Source organism: Megalopta genalis, chromosome 2, assembly GCF_051020955.1.
Source record: "Megalopta genalis isolate 19385.01 chromosome 2, iyMegGena1_principal, whole genome shotgun sequence".
NCBI lineage: Eukaryota > Metazoa > Arthropoda > Insecta > Hymenoptera > Halictidae > Megalopta > Megalopta genalis.
The window spans coordinates 30,244,002-30,266,102 of record NC_135014.1 but is presented as its reverse complement, the minus strand read 5'-3'; the positions used below and the strand labels follow the sequence as shown (position 1 = coordinate 30,266,102).

The window sequence follows — 22,101 nt, the reverse complement described above, 5'->3', positions numbered from 1 at the left end:
ATAGGAAGCGAGACAGACGTATACGTTATGTATACATTGGTATGCATATATATGTATGTCAGCAAGGTAGTGTGTTCGCGGATCGTACGTGCTGAAGCGTTTAAACATTAATCACGTTACGGATGTTTTTGCCGGAGTGACGCGCGCTTAATAGACGAAGACCGATTATCAAGATGCTACGGATGTTCGAGCGTGTCAAGAATGGAAGTCTGTGCTAACTACGGACCGCGGGACTCGCAAATAAGCAGTGCTGATGGACGCGGCCATGTTTTCTGCTAGCAGAAATCTCACCCATTAATAATTCGTTAATCGTCGACCACAAAGTGGAGTGTGCAGAATGCCGATATGCGGTGTGAGGGCGAAGTTTCTACCAGCTACTTGCGCTTGGACAGTTCTACTCAGCACCACCACATTATTCTTCTGTTTCCCGTAAGTCTCTTGCACCACACGTCCGTAGTCCTCTCGTGAGAGGCCGCAACGGTTTGCTATCCTGTTTTCATACGACAAATTTCTCTGCGGTCTCTGTTGATATACATGACTTTTGTTCTTGTCAATTACACTTGGGTTTTACAGATGCCAGTATTATGTGTTCCGATGGGGGACATGGGTACCTGCCCTTCAGGGAGTGCTGGCCTTCATCGTGCTGGCCAATTTCACGCTAGCCACCTTCATGGACCCTGGTGTTATACCGAAAGGTACTTTAACTCGATAAGATGTAGTGCAGTTGTAAGTTTGTTGCGAACGAACAATAACTCTGTCGAACCTCTGTAACCGAAATCTTTTTAGCACCGAGGTATTAGAAACCTGATCAGAATTAATTCAAGTTCTTTCGTATACGTCTGATCTATGCTTTTTATTTATTTGTATTTATTTGTATTTGTTGATCAATCTTACATGTCTAGTTATGGAAGTAATAAAAGTTTCAAATTTATAACTGCAGTGTGTGTTTTACAGGGAATGTTACAAGAAAAGATTGCTAAGAATGATTGGTTGGTTAATATGTATGATTTTTCTTTTGAAGCATCTCCTGACGAAGATAAAGAGGATGAATTTAGTGCACCATTATACAAAAGCGTAGAAATCAACGGTATCACAATACGCATGAAATGGTGCCTCACCTGCAAGTTCTATAGGCCTCCCCGTTGTTCTCATTGCAGTGTTTGCAACCAGTGTATCGAGGTTTGTAAGAAATACTAAAATAGATGTTAAAATGGATATTTCATTGACTCTTAACCTTTTCAGACATTCGATCATCATTGTCCATGGTTGAACAACTGCATCGGAAGGAGAAACTACAGATACTTTTTTTTCTTTCTTTTGTCACTCAGTTTTCACATGCTCAGTATATTTGGACTCTGCCTGCATTTCGTATTAGAGGGGAAACAACAGCTGGGCGAAGTAGACACAATTGTCGCGTATCCTTGTTTTGCTACTCAAATATTAGTTCTCTCACGAAGACATGTTTTTGCATCTTATGATCCTTAAGCATATTATAGATTTGTACTTATGGGAGTGGTTGTGCTCTTATTCATTCCAATCTTTGGGCTGACTTGTTTTCACGTAGTACTTGTTTCCAGAGGACGTACGACAAATGAACAGGTAACGGGTAAATTTGACGGAGGCTACAATCCCTTTTCCCGTGGATGTCTACACAATTGCTGTTACACGCAATTTGGACCACAATATCCCAGGTAACGTATCAACAATTAATTATGATTCATAAATGTAAGTAGATAAAATGAATAATCAATTTATCCTGTGGTGTTCTAGTTTACTTAAGCCAGAAAAGTATTTAGGAAAACGACGCGGAGCTTGCACATCTGAGATATCGACTATAGGCAGTGAGAACCAGGTAAAAACCTACATGGATAGCAGCAATGGTGTTAGAAATGCCAGTTCAAATGCTTACAATAAGGTAAGAGCTAGTGCAACATCGCTTCACACTTCTGATAACTATGTACGAGAAGACTTAACAACTGTAAATAATAACATCTTCTCTAGCATGAAGTTTCAATGCTTCTTCAATGTACATTTACCAGCAGTGTGTGGCTATGCAATTCACTTGGCTTTGAAAGAAACTCTAAACTCTGTGCTACGCTACCTTTCCAGTGCTTTAAAGCTTTCATAGACTATACAGTGTGAATTGCGAGTTTGCACATTTGGTGCACTTTGAAAGTATTTCTTGCACGAGTTTTCTAGTTACCATGCACCGTTTATTAATTTTACAACTTGATTTATTTAGAGTACAATATCAAGCAACGATTCTTCCTATCTGTAATACCTCGTTCATGAAGATGGAAAGCTGTGTTCGCCGGTCAGTCTTCCGTTCCTTACCTATCCCGATTAATTCAGTCAGTATCCTTGACCGACGTGCATTCTGTACAAAAAATGTAATCCAACGATTCGATAACGAACGTTCGCATCTGTACTGTAAGAGTAAGCCGGTGTGTCTTATCGGTTCCAGTTGTCCCCTGGACGAGATGGGTCGGACACAGATATGGAACCAACTGCATCTCAATCAGCGGATTGCGAGCCTACTCCTCCACTACAAAGACACGGTTCTAAAAGCAATTTCTTCCTGCCACCTGTGGAGAACAGCGAGTCTCCCAGGCATCCTCCGCCAATGCAACATCGCCATCCAATGCAATACACTGGAGGCAGCCCCCATCCAAGGCCAAGGTAACACAAACCAAGGCAGCAAATGGTAAAAGCGTTTGCTAATTTTTTTTCTAATACACATAAGGTACGTTGTCAATACCTATAGGGGAATAAATGGCTCTCGAAGCCACACGCCCGATCCATTGTCACCGGAAGCTAGCGGATCGCCTGCCACAGCTTCTCAGAGAGGTCAAGGTCAGGGTGGTGCTAGTCCAACAACACAACGGATTAAAGCTATCGGAGTACCGACTCCTCTTGCTATTTCCAGTCCTATGCGCAGGTATACTATCACGCCCTTAGCCGCCTAATCGGAGAACAAATAGACAAAATTATAACGGACATAATGAACTTGAATTATATATATATATATCTTGAGAAAAATTCTGCAAGCAATCTAGTAACTTGTACAATTGAGAAAGTAAGGAAAGATAATCAAATACTCCGTTATATACTCGTGAAGACTTGAGACACGTTGTTTTTGGGATATTGATCTTCTAGATGTACTATTTTTTTTACTCACTTTTTTTTTTTTTAACTTTTCGTAATTGTACCTCGCGGCATTTTCACGTTGCACAGAATATTGTTTCTATTTATCTGTAGAGAACAAGAGGGAAGCGCCACACTAGTAAATAGTTCCATTGCATTTGTCGAGCACGCTATATCAATTACAATGAGTGAATATATATATATATTGGTTTCTTTTATTCGATGTTCCTGTTTGCTACCTCTCGATATGATGTGAAGCCTGTTTTACTTCAGATTACCTGTACTCCCTCACTTATGCGAACACCTCGCTCTTGCTCTTATTCTTTTCTTCCTATAACTCTCACCACTATATATATATACATTTATATATGTATATATCTCGCCTTCTGAATGACGAAGGATCGTGTGCGATAGAGAAAACAATGAAACAAAACAAGGCAAAAAAGAGACAAAGGAAAAACATGGAACCGTATTACGCGACCGTAGATCATGTTTAATATCGTAGAGAATTAGTTTCTCTGCATGTATATATTACAAGATATATGGTATATAGATAAGTTTGTGTCCCACTGCAGGGGGTGGTAACTGCAAGGAGCTGCTTTCTACCATCATGTTGCAACCTACTGCAGGTAAACACGAACTTCATCCTACGAGGACATATCGTAGTTTCAAGTTATGCTTTCTTGCATATATTACATATATATATATACGTATCTACATATATCCTTTAAGAGAGAAGTATACATGACTCGAATCTATATATGTATATATACATCTGTATACACATTTGTATATATGTATATTCACATATATCAGTCGAACAACACGCAAGTATAAACGTCTCTACGTTAATAATGTATATTTGCTAGGTTTTCGCTATATTATATATACCTTTTTACGTTTTCTTGGATAGATGCTAATTTTATAACAGGAATGTTGCGCTGTTCTCTATCTCTCTCTCTCTTTCTCTCTGTCTTTCTTTATCTTTAGCTATCTATCTCTTCTCTGTATGTATTGCCATAGCCGTATTTGTATGGCTACAATGCTCAAGCACTCGCATATACAGGATATCCCATTTGAAGTAACGCATTTGATTATCTCCTGAACTACAGTTTATTGCAAAAAATGTGTTCAACGGAACTTACCTTGCTTCGAAGGAGACATCCTAGAATGGTCACAAATTTTTGCTGGGTGAACGTGCTTCTGAGATTTCAAAGTAACTTCATTTCTTTTAATGGCTCTGTATATATTTTTTTAAGTTAACGGATTGTACATTTCAGGGTCATGTCATTGACCTAAGTACTTTGGTCTTTGAAGATCGTTCAAGTTCATTTTACATTTTTTAAATCTTCATTAAACGTTCGAAAAATTCCATCTTATTTCAGTATTTTATCGTTGCGTATGTAAATATAACGAGACTCATACTAAAAACAAGTAAACTTTAAATAACATTAAATGACCTTGGACGACCTTCAAAGATCAACGTATTCGTGTTAATGAATTGACCTTGAAATGCACTATCTGCTGACATAAAAAAATACACAGTTCCATTAAAAAAAAAACAGGGTCATTTTTAAATCTCGGAAACACGTCCACCCAGCAAAAATTTGTGACCGTTACAGGCTGTCTCCTTCGAAACAGGGTAAGGTTCATTTGACACATTTTTTGAAACGAACTATAGTTTAGGAGATAATTGAGTGTGATACTTCAAATAGAACATGTTGTATACACACACACAAATATTTATATATATATAAATATATATAAATATTTCTTTTTTATTCTCATGTTGGTTAATTGTACCGTATTTGTCAGTTCAAATAATACCTCTAAACTTGCGCGCTTCCAAAATACTATGACCCTGGGTTAATCTCGAACTTGGAAAATAAAGGATCAAATTATTGACTGCGGACATTACATAAACCTAAGACCACAAGACAGATGGACTCGTGTCTTCTATGTCATGTTATGTTATTACAACTATGTGACAATATAAATATTATGATATTATAAGGTGAAAAAATTCGATGAAACGTCAAGAAAAGAAAGTCGAGTATACTTGTCTTATTTGGTACTCCGAGTGGCGTGCAAGTTAAGAGGTGCTACCATGTGTTCGAGTATCAACACAGTCAAAGAATCGAAGCTGATCTGTTGTTAGTCGAGGTTGATGGAAGCCAATGCGACATGTCTTTGTTGCAGATCGAACCCGGGTACGCCGACGCAGGTTCGTCGGCCAGATTTTATAGGAGTAAACGACGCATCAACGTATTACGATGTGCAGCAGGGGAACAATGCCGGTGCTGCCGGGGCTAGCGGCACCGTGGTGACCGGTTACAGTCCTCAACGACGTTTCCTGTCGGAAAGCGAGCTGGTGCGCCAGGGCGGCGGTGACCACTCGTACTCCTGGACGAACAACACCGTGGACAACATCCGGGAGCTGGCTGGTTCCCCACAGCGCGGCGTCTATATGTGGAAGGACAATTCTCCGGGCAGCTATCCGGCACCACCGGGGACGCAGAACACAACGACGACACACCAGTCGCCCTCGCAGAGACCGCCACCTTCTTACGATTACTACAGATCGAATCCAACCAGTCCCACGCAACAGTTGTACGCGAACGCACCAAGATCGGCGTATCATCCGGCGATCAGGGGCGGCGTACCGGTCTTCCCACCTCATCAATCGCCCCAAGTCAAACGGAAAGCCGCTATGGTGACGCCCACCACGCCCACGTCAGGCGACACACGCCGCAGACCGATGTCTTTCGTTCGAGCTCTTGAAATGACCAATTCCATGGAGATGGTGTCCGCGCCGAACGACAACCGATCTCAACGTCCCACCACGCCCACCAACGATCGAGCTAGTGTCTACGACATGAACTATGAGATATCCGTATAGCCCAGCTTCAACGTCTCCGCACCATCCTGCGGCTGGACGGAGATGGTACCCGATCGTTTGCCGACACTTAGCGTCTCTCGTTCCAAAGAGGACAGAACAGCGGCAGCATACGCCGCTTATGAGATATCCGTCTGAATTTTGTTGCCGATGGAACAAGTATAGTGACCCCTCTCCTTTGAGACCCAAGTGGCCTGTTAAAGTGAACGCGAAGGCGTAGGATAGACCTAACATTCTGCGAGAATTCTCGTGTCGTGAATACTCTGAAGAACTGATCCCCCCACGAGTATATAAAGCAAAAAGTCTTGCACTCTTTGTATTTGAAAACGATGACTTTGTAACGCTAGGATATACATTCAATTTCTACCGGAGAGAGTGGTCTTGAATGTATACAACGAAATTTCAAATGATTCGTAATCACATAAAGACGATATGCATATTGAACTAAAAATAAGGTAATCGTATTGTTTATGTTGTTTTTAATCAAATTCACAATATATTAATTGTATTACGTTTAATCCCCCGTTGTATTATATAACCAAGATGAAATTGTCGAATGAGATCTGAGAACATGTTGGGTGTTAAATCTATCTTATACCTCATCCGTGGCCATAATCTTGTTTGGTAACGACCACCAAAATGTGTTTTTCGCTGCGTAGAAGCGGTCTCTTGCCTACAGATGATTGATGAACTCTGATTAGATGCAAAACTCTAGATTAGGTAGACTTACAGTGCTCAGATCCAAGCATTAACGCCCTGAATACGGTTTGCTTAGCCATCGACGTACGACGCTCAAGAGTTTTGTTCCGTCACTATATTCGTTCCAGCCGCAATAAATATTTTTTAACATGTCGATGCAGCTAAAACACGTCGAAGCTATATTACAAACCCGGCCGTGGTATTAGTTAAGTTCTTCCGGTCCAAATAATGAGCCACCATATATATATATTATATATATATATGTATGTATACTTTGTTGAGGTCATGTGGTGCGATACCGATCGTTCTTTTTCCGAAGGAACACAAACAATGACTGTTGCACGAGTCGTCATTGATATAGACAATGATATACGGCTTCTCTCTCTCTCTCTCTCTCTCTAACTCTCTAACTCTATCTCTCTCCCTCGAAGTGTTACAAGTTTTTTCTAATGGTAATATTGTTCAGATTTCATGATTAGACGATGAAGTTACAAAAATTCATTGAACCGAGAGTGAATACGAAATACAATCTCATCACGGTATACGCTGAAATTGCTTGTAATATCTCGATCGAGGAGCTTTGTATATCTGAATGTATCCTAATACGGAATTGTAAACGATAGTCTTCGGGGAACAGGGGTATCGCTGTTGAATTCTATTTTCCATTGGGAGCTATTGACACAGGGACTGTATTAGGTCTGATTTGAGCATAAGAAGTCTGTTGTCGGCGCAAGACTGTCGTGTCACGTTATTAACGATATTATTTTTTTCTTTTTTTTTTTGGTCGTTGTTAGAGATCGACGAAGCATTAGATGCGCAAGAAACGCAACGTGTTCATTGATACCCCCTTGAAAGGGGTGGATAACGCGCGGATAGGCGTTCGGACCGATTGACGATCGAGGATAATCGAGTCACGAAACCGTCAACGAAAGTAAACCCGAACGCGTTAGACATTACATGTAATCTTACAAGCGGCGAGAACCAGTTTCTCGGAGCCCGCTTGTCGGAAAAAGGGAAAAACGATTCTATTTTATAGTACACAGTAAGGTCAGTTTAGATTTTTATACCATGACGTCGTGACTCAATTTCTAGAAGCGCAGCGTCGATTGCCATTCCTCTTTCGTTTCATTGCTCTTTGTCGAACGCATGACTTTTTGAACTTGTAACAAAGGACATAGGGATTATTATTGCGTGCATTTTTCGAGGCTCGAGCCTGGTCGACGCTGTGTTCTATTATTATTCTTACTACTATTGCTACCGTTATTATGATTACTATTCTTTAAAGGGAAAGGTCAGAACGATAAAGATCAGGATCGAGCCTCGCTCCAAATATAGTTTCCTATTTTCGTTGATGCGAGAGAGTTCGTGTGCAATTTAATAAAAACAACCGATGAAATGGAAAAAAAAGAAAGAAAGAAAAAGAACGTTACTTAATCGATTTAAGTCATTACCAGGATAGAGATAACGAATTCTATGTAAAATAATCGTGGAATGTGTAGCAAATTTTTAATATACATATTTAACAATATTTATACGTAAATAATAAATATAAGACTTTATAATGATTTCACTTGTTTGTTATGGACAATGATTTTATTGATGTGACCACTAATACCATCGACTTGATTTTTACGAGTAACAAACAAATGGTATAGAATTTTGAAAACGGAGGTGTGTCAATGCGAATAGGAAAGCGAATGCACGTAATGGATGTATAACAAGAGAATTCTTAGAGTATTAGAATGAAAACAAATAAAACGAGAAACATTTAAACAGGCCAGCGTGTCAGAATGTATGCAGCAGCAACCGCGAGTAACCGATTCAACGATGCAGAGGTGTACAAATTATTAGACGCGAATTAAAAAAAAATTTAAACAAAAAACTTTAATACGATTAATTTTACGAAAAATCATCCGTTTACATTGTTTGTATATTAGTTTAATCGTAGCTTAATCTGTGACGATAGAAACATCCAAAATGTAAATTAGTACAGGATAATTACTTTTTTTTCTATAGACAACCGAACAACAATGAAAAGAGCGTATTGAACTAATAATTTACACGCCTCTGTAACAAAGAGATACAATACAGATTCATGGACAGAACCAACTTTGTTAAAAAATGGAGAAAGTGAAAAAAAACAATGAAAAAAAGGAAAGAAACAGTTTTGTAATATACGCATTGCATAAATTTATTGGTGTATCTACCGCTATTGTTAAGTTTGTAATATACCCCGCTTTTAAAAATGAAAAAACTAATTGCATGTCGGTTTCTGTATTATGTATTTGTATGCGAGACCAATAATACCAACCTATGCAGATTTAATGAATAATTACGCGAAATCAACTTGAAAGAAACAACAATTGCGCGCCATCTTACTCGACGACGTGTCGATAATCGAAATCTCGTTATCATTACTATTTTATCATTAATTAATTATCATTATGATTAAACAGTACATATGTTGTTTAGATGAAAAAAGCTTTATCGAACATCAAATATTTTCCGCGAATAGGATGGAAGCTTCTATTTCGGAGTAGTAATAGACAAATACGTTTGATAAAAAAGAAAAGACTTGTACTGCGATCATTAGAAATGTTTCTTCCAACGCTCTTTTCTTCTCAGTTGCGTGTATTCTATTTTCTTTCTCGTGACAAGCTGTGCCAAAACAAAGGAAACATGATTTTATATATTTCACTTCGATCACATTCGACGAAGGAAACGACACATTGACCATAAAAAAAAAATACAAAGAAACAAAGGACAGTTGCAACATTCAAACGAATTGATTTAGAGAAATTATCTGTAAGGTGTGACGAATGTTTAGTGTTTATAATTCGATGTACTTGTACATAAATATTGCTGATTATTATCACTTAAATGTACATACATATACATTACGATACTTAAGTATCGCTACAGCAATCTACAGAAATAAAACTCGTAAAATATGAAACCTCAGTATCTTCATGTTTTTTATTATGACATCCAGTTTTCTTTGCAATTGTATTGTATCGAACATAAAACGTACTCTCTCGACTTTCATTTGAATCTCCCAAACCTAAAAAAATATCAGTGTTAAATTAATTTTTATTTCGTTGTAAAATATAATTTTAATTTTAGGGTTTAGGGGTCTGTAAAGCGTTGGTAATTTTGTCTACTAATTTCAGAACTTTACCGTAAGAGGCGCTATTATGATTGGTGTAATTTATTCTGTCGGTCATGTTGCCCAACAGTTTGAGCATTTTGCCACTGGATTAATTGGCGCTGCACCGCCCAAGAGACAATACTGTCATTCCAATGGATTCTTATTGGAAGCGACAAAAAACATTAGCATTGAAATAGAAACCAATATTGCAGTGTTTTTTCGTGAGAGTTTTCTTATACTTTATTCTCATCATTTGTTTAGGTACATATGTATATAAGCATTTATAAAATAGAATTCAGATTTATATAACTGGTATAATAATTGAAGTTTCTCTCAAGGTACATGAAAGCTTGTGAGATTCATTATGTGTAAACATTGGCAATAAAATATTTTATGCATATAGGAACCTTATATTCATAAAAACGTTTCAACATGAAATGCTCACGACATTAATATTCATGAATAAAACGAAGTAGTAGACACGAATGTATCTTATCGAATATTTAACAATTAGGTATACCTTGACCATTTGTTTAATCCATTGTTGACGCAGTTTATTTAAGATACTAGGGCCAAAAGGCATTTCTTGTAGTGGCCTGAACAGTCACCCTATAAAAAATTATGAATGTTAATGCATGCTCTCACTGCTTTTTAAATTTTACTTTTAATATACTAACTTTGATATAGTCTTCCAGTGTTTCAGTATACTGTTGCACGAAGGCTTGTTTGATCTCGCCCATATCCACTTCGCTACGAGTGACGACCAATCTGATCAAATGGTCATCGTCGGTGCCGATGCCCTTCAAACTCTTATATAATTGTTCAGCAAAGAAGCCAGGTCGATTCTTTACGCATTTTACTGTTGCAAAATAAAATTGCTGTTAACAAAATTTCTTCATAGAATTTTTTATACATCACGAAAAAAACACTTACCAATAGCAAGTAAGCCCTTCTTAATGTCGCCAGAAAATTCATTTTCGATAGCAGTTTCAATAGTGTGTCCAGTTATGTTATCGTATTCTTGGAATATTTGTCTCAATTGTGGTACGTTTCTCTGAACGAGAATGGCGTTGAACGTTGACTCATCGGTACCAAATTGTAGTTCACCTAAGAACAAAATGAACATGATAATTTCAGCTTATTAGTGAACTTGGGTAAGCCCCAAACTGTATTAGGAAATAATTACCAGCTCTGAGTAATTCTTTGGCATCTTCTATTGCGGCACCGGGATCCACATCGAATGACTCATCTCTGTTAGCACAACATAGTGATACCATTAAACGTTTGAAGTTTCCGGATGTATCATCTCTCAGATCATCTTCCAACGATCTCCCGTACACTGAAAAGATTCCCGGTTTAAGAATGCGTGACACTAATACAAGTAATTCTATCGCGTGCAGAACTCACTTAATTCGTAAGCCTGTTTAATAACACGAATCTCATGATTGGACATGGTACAAAGAACCTCGATAAGCACGCACTCGTCCGTACCAACACCGGCCATTGCGTCATGTAAATTCTTTGCGTAGTATTGTGGCAGCGGCATCATCATAGCGAGAATTAATTTTTCAAAATTGCCTGATAACTCGGACTTCAAATCCTTGAGAAGATCCTATTCGAAAAGTATATATTATTACATTATTGATATTCTTCAAAAGTTGGTAAAAACCTCATGTTCTCACCTTTCCATATAAGGTTTTGAATTGTACAGCGATCTCTTGACGCTGCAAATTAATGCGATTAGTTAATATACTAATGATGGTCTTCTCATCGGTCCCAAATCCCTTCATAGCCTTCCTCAAAGCTTCCGCATCAGCCCTTGGATCGAAATCATTGCAGGGCACAACAGTGGGAGATAACTGCAACACAAATAAACAAATAACAATTTAGAAATCACTTTTCTGTTACCAGAATAATCTCAAATCAAGTAGCGATGTTTCTCAATTGTATCTCCTCTGCCTCACCTTGGGCGTAAATTGATCTCTTCGGGGGGCTGGGCGTGAATGTTGAGGAGAAGCAGGTTTGCCTCCATATAGAGAATAAGTAGCCTGCCCCCCGGAATAACTTCCGCCTGGATAGAAGCTTGCATTGTTCGCAGAAACGTTAGGAGCAGAAGGATAAGGGGAAGGGCTATTGAAAGCTTCTCTTGCCTCAGGTGCACGCTGGAGACTTGGATATATATTATAGTTTGGTTGATGCGAGGATGGAGAGATGTGGCTGGTATATATTGTATGTGCTTGCTGTGTCGGATAAGGGACAGACTGAGGCATAGGCATCGAAGGTCCTCTGGGTGGTAGAGGAGGACATTGTCCAGGCATAGGTTGATTTGACTGGGTTGTAGTAGAGCATTCATAAGGAGCATAAGGCATTGGCATTCCAAAGGACATAGGAGGAGCGTTAGGGAAACCTATGTTGCCAGTTTGGGGATAAGGCATAGCACCAGGAGCAGAGGGTGTACCTGGCGGAGCTCCGAACGATGTTGGCGGTTGTCCAGGAAACTGAATCGGTGGTCCCTTTGATATTAAGTTGTAAATTAAAATAGTAAGTTCCAATCCTTGCAGATTATATCTTTTAATAAATTGCAACAGTGCTTTACTATATTTTATTAGAATTTATAATGGCACTACTATTAGTATAAATCAACAGTTTATAGAAATTATAGGATAAACAATGTTTTCTCACAGAGTCAAACACTTTAAAGTATTTCAATAATCAATCTATGTAAAAAATGAATTATACTTACTTGATACCCGTAACTCATTTTTCTATTTTAATCAAGAAAATTCTTGAGACAGAATATTCTGCAATTAAAAAGAAAATTTTTCCAGTTAGTCACAGAATACCATCTGTTAGTTGGCTACGAATTGATAGAAACGTATCGTAATAAAGTAATTACAACAACATACCTTCGAATAAAGTTGAAACAATAAAGTCAAGGAAGGAAGCGACGCCCCTGTTGTAAATTTGCACACTTGTTACGAAACACTGCCAAACAAAACGTAGTTTACAAAGCTTTATACATTTATACCATATCTGCAATCCTTATGATTAAGATTTAGAACTTACCTAAGCTTTCACAGAATTCTATTATATAGATATTGGTTCCGTTTATATTAATGACATATGTGTGACTGTATTTAAAGGAAGACAGTGGTCTATGATGTGACGCACATTTCGCCGTAGTGGGAGAACAAAAAAACCATGTAATTGTTAAGCATCGGTTAACAACCGGTTACTGACGTCACAATCTACGGTCAAAAAGTGCTGACGTTTCAACCTGTAAGTTTACCAAACAGATCCTTTTCCTAGTCGGGAGTGTGAATGATCGTGAAATGAAATCTGCTGACAACATAAAGAAACGTAACACCAGGGGGCGTCAACTCTGTAGGGAAAATCGGGGACACTTTTTTCACTGCCATCTAAGCTAGTAAACTTAGGCGAACTAAAATTCTGTATAGCTGCCCACTCGTATCTGCATTTGGTAGACTGTGGTAGACAATGTGCCGACGCAACGTCATTCCCGCCATTCTAAGCTAAGCCAAGCTGACCGCAAACGAATCAGTGAACCGCAGCGAAAATATACCGGACATAAGCACACACACACACACACACACACAATAAACCATACTTATTTTTATTTCCCACAGGCTTTTATATCTTTATAATAGTATTTAAAAGTACATACATTTTTGTTTTAGATTGATCCATCTCATCATCGACAACGTAGCAGAACTAGAAAATAATAAACTAGAAAATAAAAAATTTGTTCCCATATTAATTTTTAACTTTAATTATTTTCCCTCCCCCTGTGTTATAGTATATTAAGTACATTTTTAGAATACAGAATTTCAATTACCGCTTTTAAATCGCCATATTGAATTTTAGTTCGTCCAAGTTTCCAGCTAATTCAGATGGCGGTCAAAACAGTGCCCAAAAATTTACCAATAGTCGAGCTCACCTGATAACGGGTTTATACTTTCGACTAACTTCGCTTGTATCGTTGGCCGGACTTCAGGGAATCGAGACCGCGTGATGGTTTTTAGGCAGTTTCTCGAAAAGTGGAAGTAAGCAGTTAAAAGTAATTATAGAACAATAATCATTAAAAAAGAGCAATTCTTCAATCTCTCGCGAAATCAACGATGGGCAATTAAAGAGCAATTGTTTAAGCCATCGCACATTGAGTTAGAACAATTTGACGAGTATTTATGCCAATTAATATTTGGCAGCCATGAATGGCACGTGCTCCTAGTTCCTTATATATTTGACTATTGATAAAATTGTAGCCCGTGAAAGGATAAGCAATTGGATGAAAAAAGCAATTCTTTGGTAGGTCATACAGCACGTTTCATGTATTATTTGAGAATTTTCGTATTTTTAAAAGACTCCAGCCTCTCATAAAAGTCACTAGGCTTCTCAATATTTTTTTGGTTATTTCTCGAAAAGGATAATTGAGCAATTAAAACTAATTTGGTGAGCAATTTCATTAATATTGGTTAATATAGTGAGCCAGATTCACACGGGTGATAGATAATTACGTATTGTGATAAGCAGTGTACAGATCGCGTATAGGTAGCTATGTACACTTGAACCGAGTACCGATTTCCTATTGGAAGGATTTGCGTTGGACAACTTTTGTGCAGCTGGAAAGTTTGATAACGAATATGTAGTTTTACCGTTTTTCAAATAAATTTATAGCCCAAACAGAAAAAAGATACCAATTGCTTGCCAATTATTTATGGAATTCATGTAATCACTATGTTTAATACTATCAGCAAATTTTTAATGTATTGCCTCAAATATGTACACGAGATGTATGTACACTTGCATGGTGTACCCGGCGGGAATAGCGATGCGAGCGCCGTGTTATTTTATTGGTATACATAATTTTGTTTCGTTTCCCTCATAAGCTTCGTATGTTTATTATCCCATAATGGCTTCAATAATGAAATAAAAAATTCTGATTATCAGTGTTGTATGTTGCCTGCATGCGAGAACGTTATATAGGAAGCCTATCTCGCCAAGGTGCCTTTTGGAAAAGCAGCGATATTCTAGCGGCATTGTCCGCCATTAATGGTGTTTAGTCAGCGTTCAACCAAGTTTTCTTTCATTTACAGAGTGAAAACCACGCCTACGACCACGAGATTCGTACCATTCTGCGATGTAAGTAATAAAAATTATTTGAACATTATCCGGTGACCATTCTTGTGATACTATCGTAACCTTGTTGTTGCCGGGTGTTTTCATGTGTTCGTGTAGGGCACGCAGTCGGAAAGATAGCACGGGTAAAAGCGACTCTGAAGCTACGGACAAAGAGAACAAGAGGGAAAGGGGCAAAGAAAGGGAAAGAAAGAAGCGTGCTGCTTCCACATCTAGCAGCGGTAGTAGGTAAGATAATAGAAATTTTTTCAAGTGTAAACAATTACACCAGGTGTGACTGATGTAGACCATGTCTACCGAAGAGTAGCATTTTATATCATAGGAAGCTATGTAATACAAGAAGATTGACAGAATAATGAGTATTATAAATCTTAACTTCCCAGTTGTCCTTTTATTAAAAAAATTACTTCGACTTTATCTAATTTCTGTAATTGCTTCTGTTTAATAGTTCTTCAGATAGTAGCTCAGGATCGTCGTCTACAAGTAGTGGAAGCAGTTCGAGATCAAGTTCTAGTTCTAGTACCAGTTCGAGTAGCTCTGGAAGTTCATCCGGAAGCTCCAGAGACAGGGGAAGGAAGCGAAGTCGAAGTAAAAGTGTTGATGCCTCTCGTAGACATGATAATAAAGAAAAAGAAAGGGAGAAGGAAAGAGATAGAGAAAGAGACAGGGATAGAGATAGGGACAGGGATAGAGAAAAGGACAAGAAGAAGAGCAGTAATTCTGTGATCGACAAACCTAAACCCAAAGGACGTTCAAGGTAAATGCATCGATTCTAATGATAATATAATATTGTAACATTAACCTTAATATTCGTTTATCTCGTAGGTCCCCCTCGCCACGTAGAAAACGCAGAGAAAGATCGCCCATTCCTAGACCAACAAAAATACACATTGGACATTTAACACGCAATGTCACTAAAGAACACATTATGGAAATTTTCTCAACATACGGTCAGATAAAAATGGTCGACTTCGCTATGGATAAGCTTCATCCTAATCAAGGCCGAGGTTTCGCTTATGTGAAATTTGAAACAGCAGATGAAGCAGAGAATGCAATGAAACATATGGATGGTGGTAAGTATAGAAATACGTTGCCAAGGTTGACATTATATTCTATGTAATTAATTATCCAGCTGCGATATGTAAATACTATACTCTTCCTTTCGAATAAACTTCAATTATATGCTCTACTCGAATTGTACAGGACAAATAGATGGCCAAGAGATTACTGCAGCTCCAGTATTATTACCAAAGCCACGACCACTGCCCATGCGGAGGATGTCGCCATTGATGGGCAGAAGAGCACCTCCACGATGGGGTGGCGGCGGTAGGAACACTCCCCCGCGCTATCGGAGACGTTCACCACCTATCAATCGTCGTAGGAGTCCAAGACCACCGAGACGTAGGCCAAGAACCCGGTCACGAAGTCCACCGAACAATCCACGGCACAGACATCGTCGCTACACGACATCAAGCTCCAGCAGCACTCTATAGCAACTTTTGTTTTTTTGTATATATTATGCAAGAACTGAATTTGATCGACCGCAGTTCATTCTGGTTGATCATCTTAATATATTAAGGAAACCAATTTTTACCGATTCAATTCGAACATATTTGACAGGGAAGAAGTGTACGCACTGTAAACAATAGGACTCTGTTCATGACTGTGTTTACCGGCAACTCACCTTTATCGAACACTAAATCGCCGTTCGCGATCCACAAATACTGCTTTTCAAATATACGAATTTCACACACGTGTCAAAATGTTATTACAATTGATTGGTACCTGAATGACGTTGTGGCGTCAAAACAGAATGAAAGAAAGAAATGTATGTGTAAACACTTAAATATTGTGTCCCTTTATAGTATTAAATGATACTTATAATACATGAAGACTTCAGAAGAAAGAATTATTTACTACTTGAGCACGTGATACAATAGGCACAGTTTCAGAACGGTATAAAGATGAGAACATGTTCTTTGTACTACATGGCGTACTTGTCGCAGGCTTCTTTTCTGAGGTCTTTATGAATCGTTCAATGTTTTAGACTGGTGAAAAGTACTAGAACAGACAGGTTTGATAGAAACTATGATTATTAGACCCTTTTACAAAGAATCAATTTTAGAAAAAACCTATTCACACAAAATCCTCTTTTATAGTTCGCGATATCTACAAGAACAGAATCATTGCATCACATTGCAATTATTTGCATCGATGAAAAATATCTACAATTTTTAAATTGCGTATGGTCATTAATTATATAATAATATACACTTGTATAGTGACTTTACAGTATAAACGAAACAAAGTTCAAGAGCCTGATCGCTTGACATAAGTATTTTTGTCGAGGTACCAGGATTTCTCGAATTCTGACCTGGTCCATGGCACGAATATGGTTTACTTTTCCATAGTTTTCATTTCCTTTCGTGAGAGATCTCGAATTGGCTCTCTGGTAACATAACGATGTATATGTATATATGTATAAATATATAGTATATACATATACAAATATACTACATATGGCTGACAATTGAGAGGACAATAAACAAGAATGCAAAACTGTTCTCAGTTTTCTTTTGATAAAATGAAAAACAAATTGTTGATTGCAATTTTTCTACGTTGCTGTAAATGTGATTTTTGATTTAAGCACTTTGGCACGGACAAACTGCTTATGCATTTGTTTACTCGCATATCTCATATTTTCCAGTAAATACAATTATGTTTGTTTCTTCAACTAACAACTCCAGTGAAACCCGTTCATATAATTTGTTCAAAAAATTTGATTTATGCCATTTATCTTTTTTTTACAAATTACAATGAAAAAAGCAATTGCAATGCTTCTGAACAATCTTACATATTTTTTTTATATCACAGGAAAGCACCAGAGTGCAATTCTAGTCTCCATGCAAATGATTGGGGAATTAGGAGAAAGGGGGGGTTCGGGCAGGGGAACAAGCCTGTGCTGCCAAAAGCCAGTGATACCTGTTTGCCCTCTCGGTTCATCTATCATTCGCTACGGTACAAATGAAAAATCTATCATCAAAGTGAAACGAAAATTCACACATAATGTTCGTTTATATTATATCGATTGAATTAGGGAAATTTATCTCTTTGTTGTGTTTCTTTTACGATCGTATCCGTACGTCATTAGCAGAGATTCGTTTATACGTCGTAATAAATAAATAATTAAATAACTTTTGAGTAATGGTAAGAGATCCGCATAACTTTTTTTCCTCTTAACTTGGATTTCATTATTTTTTTTTTCTGTTACGTAGCATCGTCTCGCATTCTACAATATCTATAATATTACACACGTTACCTTTTTTGTTTTCCTTATTTAAACTGTACGCATAGTTTACTCGTATTGATTAAAGTCTATATATCGCTATGAACAGTCAGATCCCCGAAACTTGCAGAGAATCACAATAATATAATCGTCATTGTCATTTTCTTTGTAACACATTCGCGAGATCAATGCCTTCTAGGACAGCCACATTTGTCGACATGACCGTCTCTCCTTCGTACATCCGCAGTTACCGTAGACCATCTACAGATTGCGAAACAAGGCATCTTCGTTAAACGGCCCTTCTCTCGAGAGTACGAGACTATCGGCGAACGTCCTATCCTCACAATATTACAGTTCGCTTCGATCACTTTCATCGATAACTATAAATATTATATAACCTATGTACAATTTTCTTTTAAATAACGCCTCTTCTCCTTTAGCAAAATATCAGCACCGAGGGCCCGGAGAGACTTCATGGAAATGCTCAGAACGCAGACCCGTTGGCGCGTTGTTCGCTCGCAGAAGTCGAGGACGCGGGGAGGATGTATCATCGGGATTGGGACGCATCCTCCTTTTTGTGTATGTCCGCGTGCATCAGAGCAGGCTCCAATTGTCTCGTTGGTACTCCAGGCCCAGGGCCGGCTCTATGATGCATGTGTAGATTACTCAATGGGCCGGGACTAGGGTCCTTGCTCCTAAGAGAATTTACAGGTGGTGGGGGATATCCGCCGTACAGTTGCTTGGCTCTTTCTTCTTCCTCTGCCCGATACGCAGCAGCCATCAATGGGTTATACCGTAGCTGTTGAAGAGGATCGTAGCGGTAATCCCTGAAAGGATCGCCAGGCCAAGGACCTCCAGGTTGGCCAGTGGGTGCTGACGGTGGTGGAAAATGCTGCATCGGGTGCGCACCTAAGCCGGGAAGCATGCTTCGTGGCATGGAATGGGGCGCTGGCATACTGTGCGGATGTCTGGCCAGGTACGAGTGTGGATGAGGATGATGGTACCTCGCATCAGGCAGTGGACTAGGACCAGGTCCTTGTGTGGGTGGCGCTCCAGGACCAGGGCCCGGTTGTCTTGGAAGCATTACGACTTCGTCGTCTTTGCTTCGCGGTTCCTCCTTCACGCGGACTTCACCGGTATCCATCGGTCCTGACCCGTTCCTCAAAGGCGATCTATCTCGTCCTACGACCACGTGTTGCCGATTCTGATGCAACAATCTTTCTCGCTCCATCTCACGTCTCTCCATTTCGCGACGCTCCTTATCTCGCCTCTCTCGTTCTCTCTCGGCAGCTTCCTGCTGTTTCCTCTTTTCTTCCTTTTCGCGTTCACGTCGCTCGCGCTCGCGCTGCTCCTCACGTTCCCGTTCACGCTCCCGTTCTTTCTCGCGTCTCAAACGTTCACGTTCGCGTTCGCGCTCTCGTTCGCGTTCACGCTCCCGCTCTCGCTCCCGTTCCCGTTCACGCTCGCGTTCTCGCTCCTCGAGTTCGGCTCGTCTGTCAATCGCTGGAGGTTCCGGCTTTAGACTCCAGGCAACGGTGGTCGGCGGAAATCCGGTCGAGGCTCGTTGCAATCTGTATTTTACATAGTCATTATTAAGAGTTGAAAATGCAAGAGACGCTTCAATATTATAAACATACCCCCTCCATGGATCGTGAACAGAACCAAGTCCTCCCAACGGCGGCATTTCTCTTGAAGGAGGGAAGCTAGAAAGACCTGGAAAATTAGGATTCGGCGCGCCAAACGTTGACGGATATCTGCCGAATGGCGACATTCCTGTTCCTGTAATCATTTTCATGTAATGTATATTTTATTTTCTTCATTTGAAATTATTAATATTTTGTGTCAGCAATGAGCAGGATAGTTTACCTAAATGCGACGCTGGCGTAGATAGGAAACCAGGATGTGGTGGCGGTGGTGCAGGATGGGCAGGAGGCATGTTTGTGGGGAATGGAGGTGCCATTGGTGGCGCTCCAATTCCCAGACCACTTCCTGGCCCTCCTGGATAAAGATGACCTGGCGGTCTAAGTAGTTCCGTTTTGGTACTAACAACTCCTCCAGCCTTTGATTCTGCTTGTTGTTTCTGCTGATGATGATAAATTTCCCAAGCAATACGCACATGCATTGCATTCCATTTTCCACTTTTCTGAAAAAAAGATACAAACATGAACAAGTGATTTGTACAGAAGCTCACGATTGTAGAGTACACAAAGATCATAAACAGTACCTTCGGTGCAAACGATGTTAAATGATTCGGTGCAACGAAGGGTGTTGAAGGCGGCCCAATACCTGGATGCAAGAGTCCGGTGTTGAAACCAGAGTAACCGGAGAGATTTAAATTGCCACGAAAAAATGGTGACTCAACTCCTCCCAGTTTGGGGATATCCTTAAACTGAAGATTCAATTGCTAGTAAAATTTCCGAATTCATTTTTATTATTAGTGATTCGAAAACCCAATCGGTTATTTTACATACAATTGGAGGTGGAAACAAGGTTGTAGCTGCCGTTGGTGGAAGTAAAGGTGTCGTGTGCTGATGTACATGAGTATGTTGATGTTGATGGTGGTGCATCTCTGTCCTAAGGTACGGTGGTGGGCCCAAATTGCCAACTGCAACGTTTCTATCTTGTGATGCCAAAAACCTGCTATCAAGCTCTCGCCTTAACAGGTCTGCTTGACCTGCGACATGAGTCACCCCTATTTTCGGTTAATATCTCGTTCTGTTAAGAATCTCTATTAGGGCTCTTACTATTGCATATTCGGTTCTCGAACCTGTGATTAAGTTGTAACGAGTACTCGGATATATAAATAGTAGGAGTTCTAATTACGAAAAATAGCGCAGTTGGTGCACTTACTTGTTTGAAAGAGCGACTCTGCCGAGAACGGATTGGGATTGGTCGTTGGTGGTGGTAGCGAAGGCAATGACGTATGTGGACTGGAACTGGAGACAGGGGGTGGTAACGGTGCGGCGAACATTGGTGGTGGAAACGTGTGCATGCCTAAAGGTACCGGTGGAGGAGTTGGTCTTGGAACTGATGTCGCTGTTGCCGGGGAAAGTTGCGAAGTTGTGCTGCTGCTGCAAGTTTTCATTCGAAATTTAGTCATAACAGTTTTATAAATATATCGATGTGCGATAGAACTAAATTGTATTCGTACCCAATCCATCCTTGTGGCTTGGAGTAAGCAGGTAGACTAGAATTCGCTGGAGAAGATGTGTTTGGCACACTCACTGGTGTTATGCTACCTCGACTTAGGCTACTCACGTTGCTGCTGTAACAAGTAATGTCACTGTAAGTACTTCATTATATTATGCAAAGCAAACTATGTGATTATACAAAGTGCGTCATAGAATATGATCAAGACTTTGAAGCTAATTATCCCGTATACAACTACAAGAGATTATACCTGTAACTATCCCTTTCCCGGCTCGGGCTGTGTCCGCGAGGCGAGTTATTGTTTCTTCCAGTTATGCTACAGGCTACCATGTCTCTATGAGCAATGGTGTTCGCCGTAGTGACTGTGTTGGTTATCGTGGATACGCATGTCGTGGTGGCAGCGCTCAGGGGAGTATTATGGTTTGTGGTATTATTTCCTACAGGCTGTTTACTTATATTAGTACACGGGGAAGCTCTACTACCTCTCTAGAGAAAAGAATAGAAAATATTGATATTAGTTTTTCAAAAAGGTTTCGCATATAACATTAGTTCAACAGAAATCCATAAATACCAAGGGAATATACCGAGGTGACAAGATAGATTTTTTAGACCTAACATGAA

General features: G+C 39.4%; 4 protein-coding genes across 15 annotated transcripts in view; 2 read left to right on the top strand and 2 right to left on the bottom strand.

The window, feature by feature from the left end:
• The first annotated feature begins 78 nt into the window (after positions 1 to 78).
• Positions 79 to 8,304, top strand: Zdhhc8 (zinc finger DHHC-type containing 8). Of its 3 annotated transcripts, none has more exons than XM_033486679.2 (9): positions 79 to 429; positions 574 to 695; positions 1,022 to 1,179; positions 1,243 to 1,415; positions 1,497 to 1,691; positions 1,771 to 1,852; positions 2,465 to 2,679; positions 2,744 to 2,938; positions 5,344 to 8,304. In XM_033486679.2, the coding sequence occupies exons 1-9, from the start codon at positions 338 to 340 to the stop codon at positions 6,041 to 6,043; spliced, it is 1,932 nt and encodes a 643-aa protein (XP_033342570.1). In that variant the 5' UTR covers positions 79 to 337; the 3' UTR covers positions 6,044 to 8,304. The 3 variants fall into 3 exon arrangements, with proteins under 3 accessions (XP_033342570.1, XP_033342569.1, XP_033342568.1); XM_033486678.2 differs by having other exon boundaries at positions 81 to 429; positions 1,771 to 1,915; positions 2,765 to 2,938; XM_033486677.2 differs by having other exon boundaries at positions 81 to 429; positions 1,771 to 1,915.
• Positions 8,305 to 9,582: 1,278 nt separating this feature from the next.
• LOC117229843 (annexin B11) lies at positions 9,583 to 13,170 on the bottom strand. Of its 3 annotated transcripts, XR_013032750.1 has the most exons (12): positions 12,954 to 13,170; positions 12,794 to 12,872; positions 12,631 to 12,688; positions 11,852 to 12,400; positions 11,570 to 11,746; positions 11,295 to 11,499; positions 11,074 to 11,226; positions 10,821 to 10,994; positions 10,565 to 10,746; positions 10,408 to 10,496; positions 9,918 to 10,046; positions 9,583 to 9,800 (listed from the first exon to the last, which is right to left on the bottom strand). XR_013032750.1 is itself a non-coding variant. In XM_033486682.2 (11 exons), the coding sequence occupies exons 3-10, from the start codon at positions 12,646 to 12,648 to the stop codon at positions 10,446 to 10,448; spliced, it is 1,509 nt and encodes a 502-aa protein (XP_033342573.2). In that variant the 5' UTR covers positions 12,649 to 12,688; positions 12,794 to 12,872; positions 12,954 to 13,170; the 3' UTR covers positions 9,583 to 9,800; positions 10,408 to 10,445. The 3 variants fall into 3 exon arrangements, 2 of the variants coding, with proteins under 2 accessions (XP_033342573.2, XP_076375207.1); XM_033486682.2 differs by lacking the exon at positions 9,918 to 10,046; XM_076519092.1 differs by lacking the exons at positions 9,583 to 9,800; positions 9,918 to 10,046; positions 11,852 to 12,400 and having other exon boundaries at positions 10,102 to 10,496; positions 12,954 to 13,160.
• A 677-nt stretch (positions 13,171 to 13,847) lies between these two features.
• On the top strand, positions 13,848 to 16,936 carry LOC117229846 (uncharacterized). 5 transcript variants are annotated; one of them, XM_033486690.2, is made up of 7 exons: positions 14,744 to 14,761; positions 14,856 to 14,909; positions 15,002 to 15,047; positions 15,144 to 15,272; positions 15,493 to 15,801; positions 15,870 to 16,117; positions 16,248 to 16,936. In XM_033486690.2, coding segments are annotated over exons 3-7 (978 nt in total). In that variant the 5' UTR covers positions 14,744 to 14,761; positions 14,856 to 14,909; positions 15,002 to 15,045; the 3' UTR covers positions 16,538 to 16,936. The 5 variants fall into 5 exon arrangements, with proteins under 5 accessions (XP_033342582.1, XP_033342584.1, XP_033342585.1 ...); XM_033486691.2 differs by lacking the exons at positions 14,744 to 14,761; positions 14,856 to 14,909 and adding an exon at positions 13,848 to 13,951; XM_033486693.2 differs by lacking the exons at positions 14,744 to 14,761; positions 14,856 to 14,909 and adding an exon at positions 13,947 to 13,965.
• A 183-nt stretch (positions 16,937 to 17,119) lies between these two features.
• The window catches only part of tay (tay bridge kinase), a 30,298-nt gene continuing 25,316 nt past the window's right edge, over positions 17,120 to 22,101 (bottom strand). For 2 of the 4 annotated variants that reach the window (XM_033486661.2, XM_033486664.2), the window contains exons 9-16: positions 21,731 to 21,966; positions 21,482 to 21,595; positions 21,181 to 21,401; positions 20,802 to 21,022; positions 20,555 to 20,719; positions 20,197 to 20,473; positions 19,968 to 20,109; positions 17,120 to 19,901 (exon numbers count right to left, since the gene is read on the bottom strand). In XM_033486661.2, the coding sequence (XP_033342552.1) occupies positions 18,878 to 19,901; positions 19,968 to 20,109; positions 20,197 to 20,473; positions 20,555 to 20,719; positions 20,802 to 21,022; positions 21,181 to 21,401; positions 21,482 to 21,595; positions 21,731 to 21,966 (2,400 nt within the window). In that variant the 3' untranslated portion in view covers positions 17,120 to 18,877. The remainder of the gene's footprint in view (positions 19,902 to 19,967; positions 20,110 to 20,196; positions 20,474 to 20,554; positions 20,720 to 20,801; positions 21,023 to 21,180; positions 21,402 to 21,481; positions 21,596 to 21,730; positions 21,967 to 22,101) is intronic. The other 2 variants (XM_033486663.2, XM_033486662.2) reach the window with 2 other exon arrangements.